Raw genomic sequence first — 13,092 nt, forward strand, 5'->3', positions numbered from 1 at the left:
TCTCATTTTATGTGTTTAAGGGATAAAATAAAAAGAATATCAGATGACTTAAGTCCATCAGCATTTTGATTCAGTTAAGTCCACTGACATTTTAATTCGGTTAAATCTCCAATGGAAACCCAGAATCTTGTTGTTAGTTTATAATCTAATCTCTTTCTCTGTCTCTCAAATACCTTTATTACTATATCTAAGGCTGCAATCAATTCTAATATGTAAGAGATTCTAATATCTATAAAACAAATCTTGCATCTGAGCTGGAAAACTGTATTATCTGGCTGTCTACTTAACATGTCTACTTATACATCTAACAGGCAACTCAAACTTACCATTCAAAATTTACCTCACTATCATTTCCTTCAAGCTTGGGTCTTCTCTAATATTCTCTGTGCTCAATGAATAGTATCATCCTCCATCCAGAAACCTAGGCCTCCAAACCATTCCACATACCCATCCAGGCCAAGCTTTTTGGGTCAATCCTATTGCTTACCATGAGAAGGAAAAATTGTCCACTTTCCAGGGGGTACTTTACAAGTTCTTTATATCCCTTCCTATCTCTAATCCTCAATGAGGGAAAATACAAATTGTTGCAAAATTCCTACTTAAGGTTCTTTGTTTAGAAATTCTACTTCCTTAATTCTTCGAAATATGACTTCTACAAAATCAAGAAGGAATAGAATCAATAAAGGAAAATGTGCCCAAAATTAAGACAGACGAAAGTTACAACTGGATACTACAAGCCTCCAATTTTTACCTCACTTGGCTGAAGCAGTCACAAAATCATCACTATAAACACAGGAAAAATCCTCAGGTTCCCTCCTACCACCAAAAGAGCCATGCCAGTTTATGAATCAGAAACTGTTCAGATTTTTGTGAAGAATTCCACTCTCAGACCATGGTCTGACAATGCAGATGGTAGTACATACAAGGAAAGTGAAATTTTTTAAGGTGGGGGACCTGCTATCTCCCTTTCTCTGTCCAGGCAAATGAAGCCAAGAACAACCTAGACCAGAGAAGAGAGGCATACTCAATACTGTCAGATTTTACTTTTTCAAAGGCTTCACACTTCTCCTAAAATAAAGACCAAACACTCTCACGGTGGCCTCCACTGCCACTCCAGGTTCCTCTCTTGCTGCGCCCTCCTCTTCGCTGATGGCACTTGAACACACTGGTTTTAAAAGAATCATTCAAACATCAACACAATCCAATTTTAACATTTCTATCAGCAAAGAGATCTCTTACGCCTTGTCTGCATACAATCCCTGCCTCCAAGTAACCGATAATCTGTTGTTTCTATAGATTTTTCTTTCCTGTATAGTTCATATAAATGGTATCATGTAATATGTGGTGCTTCTATCTTGCTTCTTCCACTTAGCAAAATGTTTTTGAGGTCTGTGCTTGTTGTAGCATATATAAGTACTTTATTCCTTTTTATTGCCAAATACTAATCCACTACACAATTCAATTTATCCATTCATTGGACATTTTGATTTTTTCCAGTTAGACTAGTATAAACAGTGCTACTAAAAGCATTTGTGTACACTCTCTGTATGCACATTTGTTTTCAGTCCTCTTGGGTAAATACAGTATGTAACAGTGGAATTACGAGTCATATGGTAAAATTGTTTAACTTTTTAAGAAACCATCAAAGTGTTTCCTAAAGTGGCTACATCCTCATCACCATAGTGATGAGCATTCCAGGTGTCACCATATCCTCGCCAACTCTTGTTACTATCTACCTTTTTGACGGTAGCTATTCTAATGGGTATAAAGTGGTATCTCATTAATTATTGTATATGGTGTAAGGTAAGGGTCTAAATTAACTTTCTGCATGTAAAAACTCAACCCAGCACCATCTGTTGAAAATACTATGCTTTCTCCAATGAAATGCTTTAGCACCTTCATCAAAAATAAACTGTTGATTGGTGGTTCCCTTTTAATCCTCAATCTTGTTACACCCATGCTGTGCGCAGATCTTAACTACAGGCCAGTTTTAAAAAACACAAAACTGTTCATAAATATAAGGGTTTATTTCTGTGCTCTCAATTCTATTCCAATGATCTATACAGCTATGCTTTTCTTTGATAGCACTTAAATATGTACAACTATTCTAATTAATTGTCCCTCCCCCACTACACGATATGCTCAGTAAGTCTTCCCACCATTCTATCCAGGTTAAGCACAAAATATACCAAACATTTAGTAATAAATGAACAGATGAACAAATGAATGACTATAGCCATTAAAACCCGTATGAATCATGTAAGTACTTTAGAAATAATGATCAATGCAATGTGCAGGCATGAAACATGAAAGTCCATACCATTCCTATGTAATTGTTGAATTTACATAATAAATGAGGTCACTATCTTTATAATCTTGAGGAAGGGATAGATTTTGTCTTTTAACTGTACATGTAAAGTACAATAAATACAAGGGGAAAAACTGAGAAAATTCAGAATTTCTCTTCTTCAAAAGATGCATTAATAGAAAGCCACACAGTGGGAGAAGATACATGCAACGTTAAGTATCCAACAAAGGACTCAGATACAGGATTTATAAAGAATTTCTACAAATCAATAGAAGACACACAACCCAATTAAAAAATGGTCAAAAACTTGAATCTGGATTTCATGAAAGAACTATCCAAAGGGCCTATAAAAACATGAAAATCATTCATCATCATTAATAAGCAGGGATACGTGAAATAAAATCACAACGAGATAACAAAATGAAAAGCACATGTTAGATTCTAATGTTAGAATCTCCTAACTTTGACAAAGCACATGCGTTTCCAACAATTCTGTTCCTAAGAATATGCCCAACAGGAATGAATAAGGGCACAAAAAGACATAGACATGATCAAACTGTCTAATGAAACTTTTATTATTCCTGATAGTAAAAAACTGGAAACAACCTAAATATCTATTAACAGTGGAAAGGATAAACAAATTGTGCTATCTTCACACAATTGTACACTAAAGCAGTGAAAAAGAATGAATGCAAAAATATGAAAGAATGTTGGACATTTGTGAAGTTAAAAAAAAGCCTGACCAAAAGATTCTTATCTATTGATGACTGAAAAGAGGCAAAACGAAATCTATGGTGATAGAAGTCATAACTGGATCAACTTTCTACGAATGCTGACGAGAGCTGATAGGTTCTGTATGTTCACCTGGGTAGGAGTCACACAGGTGTACATATTTAATAAGCTTTGCCGCACTGTACACATTTTGTAAGCTCTATGTCTATTATGTTTCACAGTTTATGAATATATTTCAATCTACTCTAAGAAATTGTTCCAGAATCAAATGAATTTCAATGCTAAAGTCAAAATTTAAACATTAAAGCAATTCATTTAAGATAATTATGGCAATACTTACCAAAAGAGAATCTGATTGCCACTGTATCTCTCATAGCGTGCTCTTGTAGACATTAATCTAAAATATTTTAAAAAGTAAAAATCTGTTGAATACGTAAATTTTGTTGCATTTAAAAAATACTTTTAGAATTACTAAATGCTCTAGTTTTCAGTTTTCTTCTTCTTTTTTGACATATACTAACATCTGAATTACGTTATATAGAAAACAGAAAATAATAAATCCCAAACAATTGTATTTTAGTAATCTGGTCCATAACCCAAAAGTTGAAGAACAGCCAGAAAAAGCCATGGATAAATTGGTCATGGAAGGAAAACACATTTTAATTAAAATGTTATGCAAAGTTGTAATAGTGCTTTACAGCATTCAAAAGTGTTTTTACAAATATAATCGCAATGGTATAAGGTAGTAGGAGAGGAAACTCATTTTACAGAATAGGAAAATGAGGTCCAGAAAGTTCATGAGTCTTGTCCACAAGAGCTTATACGAAATCAAGTGTAATACATTACATCATGTCATGCCCATTTTCAACATGTCACATGGTAAGTATCATAGGAACTATGTGTTTTCACTGGCTAGCACATACTGAGCACTGTGCTTTGATTTTGTTATAGCTGCCCACTGAACAACATGGGTTTGAACTGTACAGGTCCTCTTATATGCGGATGTTTTTCAATAAGTAATGTAATGTATTTTCTCTTCCTTGTGGTTTTCTTAATAACATTTTTTCCCTAGATTACTGTTAAGAATATGGTATATAACACATGTACAAAATATGTGTAAATCGACTGCTTATATGTTAGCAGGGTTTCTGGTCAACAATAGGCTATTAGCAGTTACATAATTTTGGGGAGTCAAAAGTTATACGTGGATTTTCAATTATGTGGGAGGGTCAGTGCCCCAACCCCCGAGTTTTTCAAGAGTCAACTCTATTCTCATTTAATCCTCAAAACACTGTAACAAAGATAATCTTATTATCCCTATTTTATAGAAGAAAAAACTACACCTTACATGTTAAGACTTGTTCAAGGTCCCTCTAAGAAAAACTGGGATGAGAAATGCAAATTTCTATGCTTGGCCTACAAAAAGCCCCTGAAAGACTTGGGCCCTGCAACTATCTACCCAAACTCACGTGAGTCACTCCACAGCATGCCCTTCACACGGCATTAACTTACCTAAGCTGATGTTCCCTGAGGTTTGATAGTATTTCCATTCCATGAAGATACGAATAAATAGTATTTAAGTCCTGCAGAACAGAAAAGACTTTAGATTACTTTTCAAACATACTTTTAAAAATATAATGACACCCAACAATTCTGATTTTAAGCAAACAATCATTTATGAAAGAACCGTTAATAATGGAAGAGTCAAAACCTCTGAATTATATCGGAAAAGGTAGAGAACTCCCTCAACTCACAACCCCTCTTCAACATGGTGATGGTCTGTAGTCAAACAATGCCAGAACTTCAAAACTCACTATTTCATATGAATGTCTATTTCATTTCTAAATAGATGTAACCTTTCTTCTTCGGTGACCTCCAAGCATTTGAAAACAGTTATCATATCATCTTTTAAATCTTACTTGGTTGGTTTTTCCTTCCAGATTACACAGTCTCAGGATCTGCAGCTTCCAGATCTTTAAACATCCTGGCTGACGGCCTCTGGAGATGGCCCAGTTTGTCAATATTCCTCTTAAAATGACTTTTAAAAAAATCTTTTTCTACAGGGACTCGAAGTGACAGTAATCTACCACTAAACAAAAAAGACGTCCAATGGGACAATCCTATTGTTCACTCTGTGAAAAAGGTAGGGACGCTTTTGCTAGCCCTCATTCAGATAACGAGGTATTAAAAACCCCAGGATGATATAATATAACCGCAGCGAAGAGCAGTGGTATAAGCAAAAGAATTGAGAGCACTCCACATTATGGTCAGAAAGAAATATTCTACCACTGCCACTATGCAGAATGTTGACGCACAGCAATTACAAACAAGTTTAAATTCTCTACATAAAATGGACCTCCTTATTCTCTTGTAAGGAATAATGCCGTCATACCAGGGCAGACTACTCCCAAACACTGCTTTCCTGCCTCGATATGCAACTGGCCAAGAGAATTATCAGATGGCAGAAGAATGACACCTACGAAAAGACACCTAAGACAACTTGTTTTCCAACAAGTTAATAAGACAACATGTAGCCACTAAGAAAAACAGGATAATCTTTGAATCCAACGATTACAATTGCCAATTAACCATCATGGATTCAACGACCACGTGTAGCTCTGCTAAATGAGTGAAAAGGCTTTTTTAAGCATTTTTTTTTAAGGATGAATAGTTTAAAAGAGGAAACTACAGCAAATGAGAAAGGTCTACAAAATTCTGGAAGATAGCAGATGGAGTAGTGATACGGTAAACTATTTCTCAATGTGGCTACAATGATATTTCTTACCCCATAAGCTGTTTTCCAATGAGACGTTACTACTCCCTTATCAAAAATTGGAATCTATGTGCCCTCACCACGGATCTGAGTTTCTGCTGTGATTTGTTCTGACCAAAAGAGTGTGGCAGAAGTGAGGCTGTGTAAATCTAGATTCAAGTACACACAGACCACCCATGATGCGAGGAAGCCCAGGCTAGCCTCACTGACAGAGAAAGGCCACATGGAACAGCACCAAGCCACCAGATATGGAAGTGAGCCCCTTCTCAGACTGTCCAGCTACCAGTTGAATGCAACTACAAGAATGATCCCAGTCCCGGTTCTGCAAGGCAAAAGAACCACCCTCCCAGCCAAAGTCTTCTGAATTGAGGGAATAAATAGACTCCTGGCAAAAGTCTGACTCATACTGAGCTCACTGAGCCTGCAGACCCACCCAATAGTCTCTCTCCACTCCCTGAGTTTATAATTAGAATTTATATTAACCCCTACAAGTAAGAACAACCCCCACAGTGGGTCCATGACCTATGCGGTAAAAGCTGTCATAGTGGAAAAAGCCAAGCGGAAACCTCTGAAATTGACCCAATCCTCAGAACAAGACAGTTAGTAAAAGGCAATATTGTTTCCAGAGAGGCAAAGAATAGCAGACTAGTGCCACCAGTAAAGATTTAAATTATGCATGGGTGATGGTCCCTATTATACATCATGTCTGATCTGCAGAAAGCAGATGGATCCTAAAAATGACTGGAGACGCCACAGACTTAACCGAATTCTAGCCCTGGTCCCAGCTCCAATTCCAGACACAGTAGTGTTGCTGGAACTGATTAGTTAAGCTTCAGGTTTTGATTTGGTGAATGTATTCCCTTCCATTCCAGTTACAAAAGAGGATCAGAAACAGTTTGCATTCATGTGGGATAATACAGACTTACCATTTTGCCTTAGGGCTATTTTAACTCTCTTATTCTCTGTCATGATAAAATCTGAAGACATCTAGACCTCCTGACCCATTACATAGACGGTATCTTGCTGACTGGACAGGATGAGTAAGAGAATGAGCAAGAGGTGACGTCCTTGATAACACATTCAGAACGTGGGAGATAAACTCTATGAGGACTCAAAGACCTGTCATTTTAATGTTTTTAGGGGTGCAGTTGTCAGGGGCATTTCAGGACATCCCCCCCAAAGTAAAGGACAAATTGCTGGGACTTAAGCTTTAGTTCAAGATGGAATAAGAGGGATTGAATTCACCTTTCACCTAAAACAACTAAAAAATCAAAACAAATATATGAAACAACATTTTTCAAGAGGTAAGACCTCATGAAACAAATGACAGTGACACCAGAGAGAGGGGAAACAAATGAGGAGACTCACATGACTATTACATCCTACTGCCTTGGTGGTACCTTGAGTTGAGAAGGAGCTGGCAGTCTGGGGAGAAGATGGCTAGAGTTTGCAGAGCAGGAGAGAGCAAGTGCTACACAGAGAGAATGTATGTTCTGGAAACCGACAGTGTCTTAAGTTGAGTACTGAGCATCTCATGCATGTGAAGAAATACCTGACGTGGGAAAGGATTAGAGTAGTGGTCCTCGACGGACTGATTTTGCCCGCTGGGTGACAGAGCAATGCCTATCACATTTTGGGTTGTCACAATTTAGGGGGGAGGGGTGCTACTATCATCAAGTGACTAGAAGCTAGAGGTGCCGCTAAACATCCGACAATGTGCAAAACAAGTCCCCAGAATAAAGGATTATATGGGCTAAAATGTCAATAGTGCTGAGGTTTAAACACCCTCGATTAGAGGGAACAATACCCAAAACTCACAGAGGAACAGGAGGAGTTCCTATTCCCGTAACACAAAGTAGAAAATCTCATAATTCACAGTGTATTTACTCAGAATTAGACAAAATTAAACTTAGACTAAATGCTACTCTGGTGCTACATAATATAGCTAAAAAAGAAAAAGGCCCGAAAAAATCAAATTATTTCCAAATTACTTAACTGTGTCCTACAACAAAGCTGAAGAATATTTACAGGAAATACAAAAAATGTCCAGCATATAAAAAGGTAAAATTCACAATCTCTGGTAGTTAATTAAAACTTACCAAGCATACAAAGCAGGAAAAAAATTACCCATAATGGGGAGGAAAAATAACCAAAAGTGACTCTGTCATTATGCAGCTAACAGAACTAGTAGAAAAGGATATTTACAAATTTTTTAAAATTATATTCCGTATGTTCAAGAAGATACAGAAAATATTAAGCAAATAACATGAAATTATTTTTTAATTCCAGAGATGAAAACAATAATATTTGAGATGTAAAATACACTGGATGGGATGAATAGCACATTAGACATTGCAAAAGAGAAGATTAATAAACCTTAAGACACAAGAACAGAAATCAAAACATAAGAGGAAAAAGACGGAAAAACTTTGAGCAGAGCACCAGCAAGCTATGGGACAACTTTAAGCAGCCTAATAAAGTCACTGTGGGGAAAAGAGACAGAGAAAAAAATAGAAAACTTTTTGAAGAATTGTGGAAAATCTTCTATATTTCATGAAACCTAAAAACTCACACATCCAATAGCTCAGCAAACTTTTAACACAAGAAAGATGAAGAAAACATCAAAGCACATTATAATCAAATTGCTTTAAAAAAGGTAAGGAGAAAATTGCAAAAGCAACTAGAGAAAGAAGACAAATTACATAACAACAACGAAGATTAGAATTAGAGCAGACTTCTAGGCAAAACAATGCACTCCAGACTACTCTGTAGTAACATCTTTAAAGTTACAAAAGAAAAAAAAAAAACACCAGAAAACTATAAACTTAGAATTCTACTCCCAGTCAAAATACCTTTCAAAAAAAAGGCAAAATATTTTTCACATATAAAGGCTGAATGAATTAATCACCAGCAGAACTGCTCTACAAAAAAAAAAAAAAAAAAAAAATGTTAAAAGTACTTCAGAAAGGAGGAAAACAATACCAGATGGAATGAAAAGAACTGAAAATGGTAACTATATGGGTAAATGTAAATCCTTTTTTATAAATATTTAAAAGACAATTGTCTAAAGCAACAAGAAGGAAGATAACGTATTGTGGGGGTTTCTAATATACGTCCAAGTAAAATACATCACAACAATAACACATAGGCCAGGAGGTAAAAAGGAAGCATACTGTTGTAAAGTTCTCACACTATACATGAAGCAGTATAGTATCGCTTAAAGGTAGACTGTGATAAGTTTAAGATGTATACTACAAACCTTAATAAATCCCATAGTTCGTAGATTCTTTGGATGTTCTACATATACAGTATCTCTTGTGAATTACAGTATTATTTCTTCCTTCCCAGTCTATGTACTCTTTTTTCTTTGTCTTGTCGTATTGCATGAGCTAGGACTTTCAAACCAATGGCCAGAGTAGGTGTGACCACACACTACAAACACAGCTGCTGGAGCCCAACCCTTTGAGTTAAGAGTCATCATAACCTGGCCAGACACCCACAAAAGGCCTAATCTATGGAAACGTACTTGTTATTTTTAACCTCAAGACAATTTTGTTTTAGTGGCAAACAAGTTCTGAACTCGTTAACACACAAATGTTATGTTATGGCAAACAGTATCAGACCACTCACATTTGACCTGCAAGATGAGGGTAGGCTAGTGTCAAGCAGCCACAGAATTTTCTCGGATTCTTGACTGAAATTATGTCCTATAATTTCCTGTTCTCAAGTCAGAGGATATCTTAGGTACATCATTGATGATGCTATGAATAGCTGACAAAGAATTAGGAATTCACTTCTCAATTTTAAAGTCTAAGCGAGAATTTAATTCACAAGTTTTAAAGCACAAACTCTGTGGTTCTTCAGTTCTCTGTATGAAGAGCAAGTGGCAGACGAAGTTTATCAACTTTAGGTTCGAAAAGCCCTTCTTCAAATGTGTGCAAGTTTGCTCTGTTGTTTGCCTTCAATCTCCTTATTCTAGAGGAACAATCTGGCCATATGAACATGAAGTTCTCCAACAGCATCGATCAACAGTAGCTGACTGGACCTGAACAAAAGTATCGTGTTTCCCTGAAAATCTGACCTAGCAGGACAATCAGCTCTAATACGTCTTTTGGAGCAAAAATTAATATAAGACCCGGTACTATATTACATATTATATTATTATACCAGGTCTTATAGTAAAATAAGACCGGGTTTTATATTAATTTTTGCTCCAAAAGACCATTAGAGCTGATTGTCCGGCTACGTCTTATTTCCAGGGAAACACGGTATTAGCATTATTCCTATCAGGGGTTGGCAAACTTTTTCTACAAAGGACCAGACTATATATTCTAGGTTTCTCTGGCCATATGGTTTTTGTCACAACTACTTAACTTTGCCTTTGTAGCATGAAAATAACCAACAATAAAGTAGGTAAATTAATGGGTGTGGCTGCATTCCAATAAAACTTTACAAAATAGCTGGTAGGCTAATTTGGCCCCCAGGCCATACTTTGCGAACGCCTAATGCAATGTGGTCAAAAGTATCTACCAAGTCAAACCATGAATGAACTTCTCTTTGGAGAATACCTCACCTTATAAGTTTTGGTGGAAGCTGAAAACACCAGATTTTCCTTTTTCCAACCTTCCATAAAACAAGGGCTTGGGCAAATGATCCAAGTGCTACCAATCAGACACAACCATCCCAGACTTTGAATCTGGTGGTTCCAAGAAGCAAGAACTGCACAGAACCCACTTTGGCAGGTAGTGGTAGCAGCAGGGTCTGTCAACGCATGCAGTGTACAGCAGAGTGGTCAGGAGACCACGTTGCGGTGTCCACTCTGTGCAGCGCTAGCAGCAGCAGTATCTACCAAATCAGTGATCATGGCTGTCTAGCCCCAAATCTCCTTCTCTAGCAATCCCATCAATTCTGTAGCTATCCAGTATCCTTTTAATGAATTCCTTTTTAAAAAATTGGCCAGAATTAGGTTCTGCTGCACATAAGTAACCGCCCTGAGAGACCCTTAGGGGAGGCACCATCAGCATCACTTGAGAACTTGTTAAAAATGCAAACTCTCAGGCCCCCTCCCAGACCTAGTGAATCAGAACCTCTGGGAATCTGTGGTTTGATAAGCCCTACAGGTGGTTCTGAGGCTCACTGAAGTTTGAGAAGCCCTGGAGTACAGGTAGGACCTACGCCACTCTGGCTACCTGGCTGATAACCTAGTAATGAGGACGGGAAACGAGCACTGAGACATCCAGTCTGTCCTTGGCCCTTCAGCGCACCTGGCTCGAAGATTACAAGATGCTAAGCAAGCATTCACAAAAGGACAGAAAAGAACCTCCCAGAACAAAGGACGGTTGTAGTAGCAAGCTGATTCTCTCATAGGATGTGGGTGGTTATGGTATTTTGTTTATACAGGACAGCCAAGTAGTTGTTGGTTGTGTAATGCTGGGTTTAGAAAGGGGTTTCTTGTAGGTCCTGTACCACTTATCTTAGAAGCAGGTTTGAGGTACTCTATTACCTATCAGGCTCTCGGTGTGTCTGAGACCAATAAAAGCTGTTACAGAAAGTCAAAACTAACAAACAAAAAACCCTGACAGGCACACTGGAAGTCTTACAGCTATTTCCTAGTAGTAAAATATTTAAATGCTAGATTCAAGGAAGTGTTAATTATTTACAGTGTGCACCTGAAAGCTCCTCTATTGAGCCCGAAAAAGACAAGTTATGAGAAAGGTGGAAAAACTAGAAGTCATGAACTAGGAGTCATCTTCCCCAAATCATTGTTAGGCTAAAGGCAGCCTAACAATGTGGTTTAAAACCTGGGCTCTGGAGAAAGCCCTGCATTCAAATTCTGCCTCTATCATTTACTAAACATATTAACCTTGAATAATTCACTTAACATTTATTATCTGTACAGTAGGAAAAATAATCTATTTTGCTTTGAACATAAAACAAAATAATGCTTATTAAGTGTCTAGCATAGATTATCACACAGTAAACAGTTAACAATGTTAGCATTATTGTGTTTCCCCGAAAAGAAGCCCGGGTCTTACACCGTATTTCCCCAAAAATAAGACTGGGTCTTACATTAATGTTTGCTCCAAAAGCCGCATGAGGACGTATTTTCAGTGGATGTCTTCTTTTTTCATGGACAACAGTCTACATTTAGTCAAATACAGTCATGTCATCTTCTGGAACATCGTCATAACGGACTAAATGCATCCCTCTGGCTGATGATCTTAACTGGGACTTATTTTCGGGGTAGGTCTTATTTTTGGGAAACACGGTATATATTTGTTATAAAATTACAAAACAAGGATTAAATTACATTCAGCAAGCTATTTTAAAGATTTTCTGCAGTATCGCTGTGGGGACAGAGCCCCAGAGAGCAGTTTCCAGGCTCTCAGCCTCATGTAGAAAGGTGCTGGCTCGGGTAGTAGATGGCCGCCGGCTGTGGCTGGTTGACCGTCAGCTGTGGCCGGTTAGCCAACTGGCCACTAATATAACTGCCGCGGCTGCGCTGGGGAGGGGAGTCGGTCGGTTGGCAGAAAAGCGGACAGCAGGTCACAAGTCGGGTGACTCCAGCCTCCAGTGAGACTATAGTGGTATGACTCCCCTACCTATGGCTCTGTGCGTGTTCCTTTTTGGCCTAGCCACATCCTGTGTTCTTATGTGGGGAGCCGGACCGCAGACCCCGCAGGCCACCCCGCCCAACATATGGCGCAGCGAGCAGGGTCTCCAGCACGACACCTGGAGCAGCGAGCAGGGTCTCCCGCACGACACCTGGAGCAGCGAGCAGGGTCTTCCGCACGACACCTGGCGCAGTGAGCAGAGTGTGGTGACGGCCGAACCTCTCCGGAATGTCCTGGAGCAGTTTATACATATAAAAGCTCAGTTTCGTAAGCAGGGTACGGTGCCAGCCAAAACCTACGGAAGCATGGTGGAGCGGTTTGTGCGTGTGAGAGCCCAGCTTCGGGAGGCCCACGAGGAGCGACACTGGGAACGGGAGGCGCGGTCCGCCTGGGAGACTCAAGCCTCCAGCTGGCACACCACGCCCTTGGCCATGGAAGGCGTTGCCTTAATTTTGGTGATCTGCTGCAGCCTTAGGCTCCGAGGGTTGTGGACATCTTACAAGGAGGCCTCCACCCACTCAGACACCTGGCACGGCGAGCAGGATTTCGGCCAGGTAGGAATGGAGTCTGACTGGGCAGGAGGACGTGTGGCCCCCACACTGTGTGTGGTGTCCGGTGGCCACGGTTCTCAGGAGGTGGACCCCAAGGAGGGGTGGGAGGACGTG

General features: G+C 38.9%; 1 protein-coding gene across 12 annotated transcripts in view; it reads right to left on the reverse strand.

Moving 5' to 3' along the window:
* Positions 1-13,092, reverse strand: part of RAPGEF6 (Rap guanine nucleotide exchange factor 6) — a 180,465-nt gene that overhangs the window by 151,713 nt on the left and 15,660 nt on the right. For 11 of the 12 annotated variants that reach the window (XM_033096371.1, XM_033096364.1, XM_033096365.1 and 8 more), the window contains exons 2-3: positions 4,553-4,623; positions 3,381-3,437 (exon numbers count right to left, since the gene is read on the reverse strand). In XM_033096371.1, coding sequence (XP_032952262.1) covers positions 3,381-3,437; positions 4,553-4,623 — 128 coding nt within the window. Of the gene's footprint in view, positions 1-3,380; positions 3,438-4,552; positions 4,624-13,092 lie in introns of those variants that run through there. The other variant, XM_033096372.1, reaches the window with a different exon arrangement.

This window comes from Rhinolophus ferrumequinum, chromosome 24, assembly GCF_004115265.2.
Source record: "Rhinolophus ferrumequinum isolate MPI-CBG mRhiFer1 chromosome 24, mRhiFer1_v1.p, whole genome shotgun sequence".
Lineage (NCBI taxonomy): Eukaryota > Metazoa > Chordata > Mammalia > Chiroptera > Rhinolophidae > Rhinolophus > Rhinolophus ferrumequinum.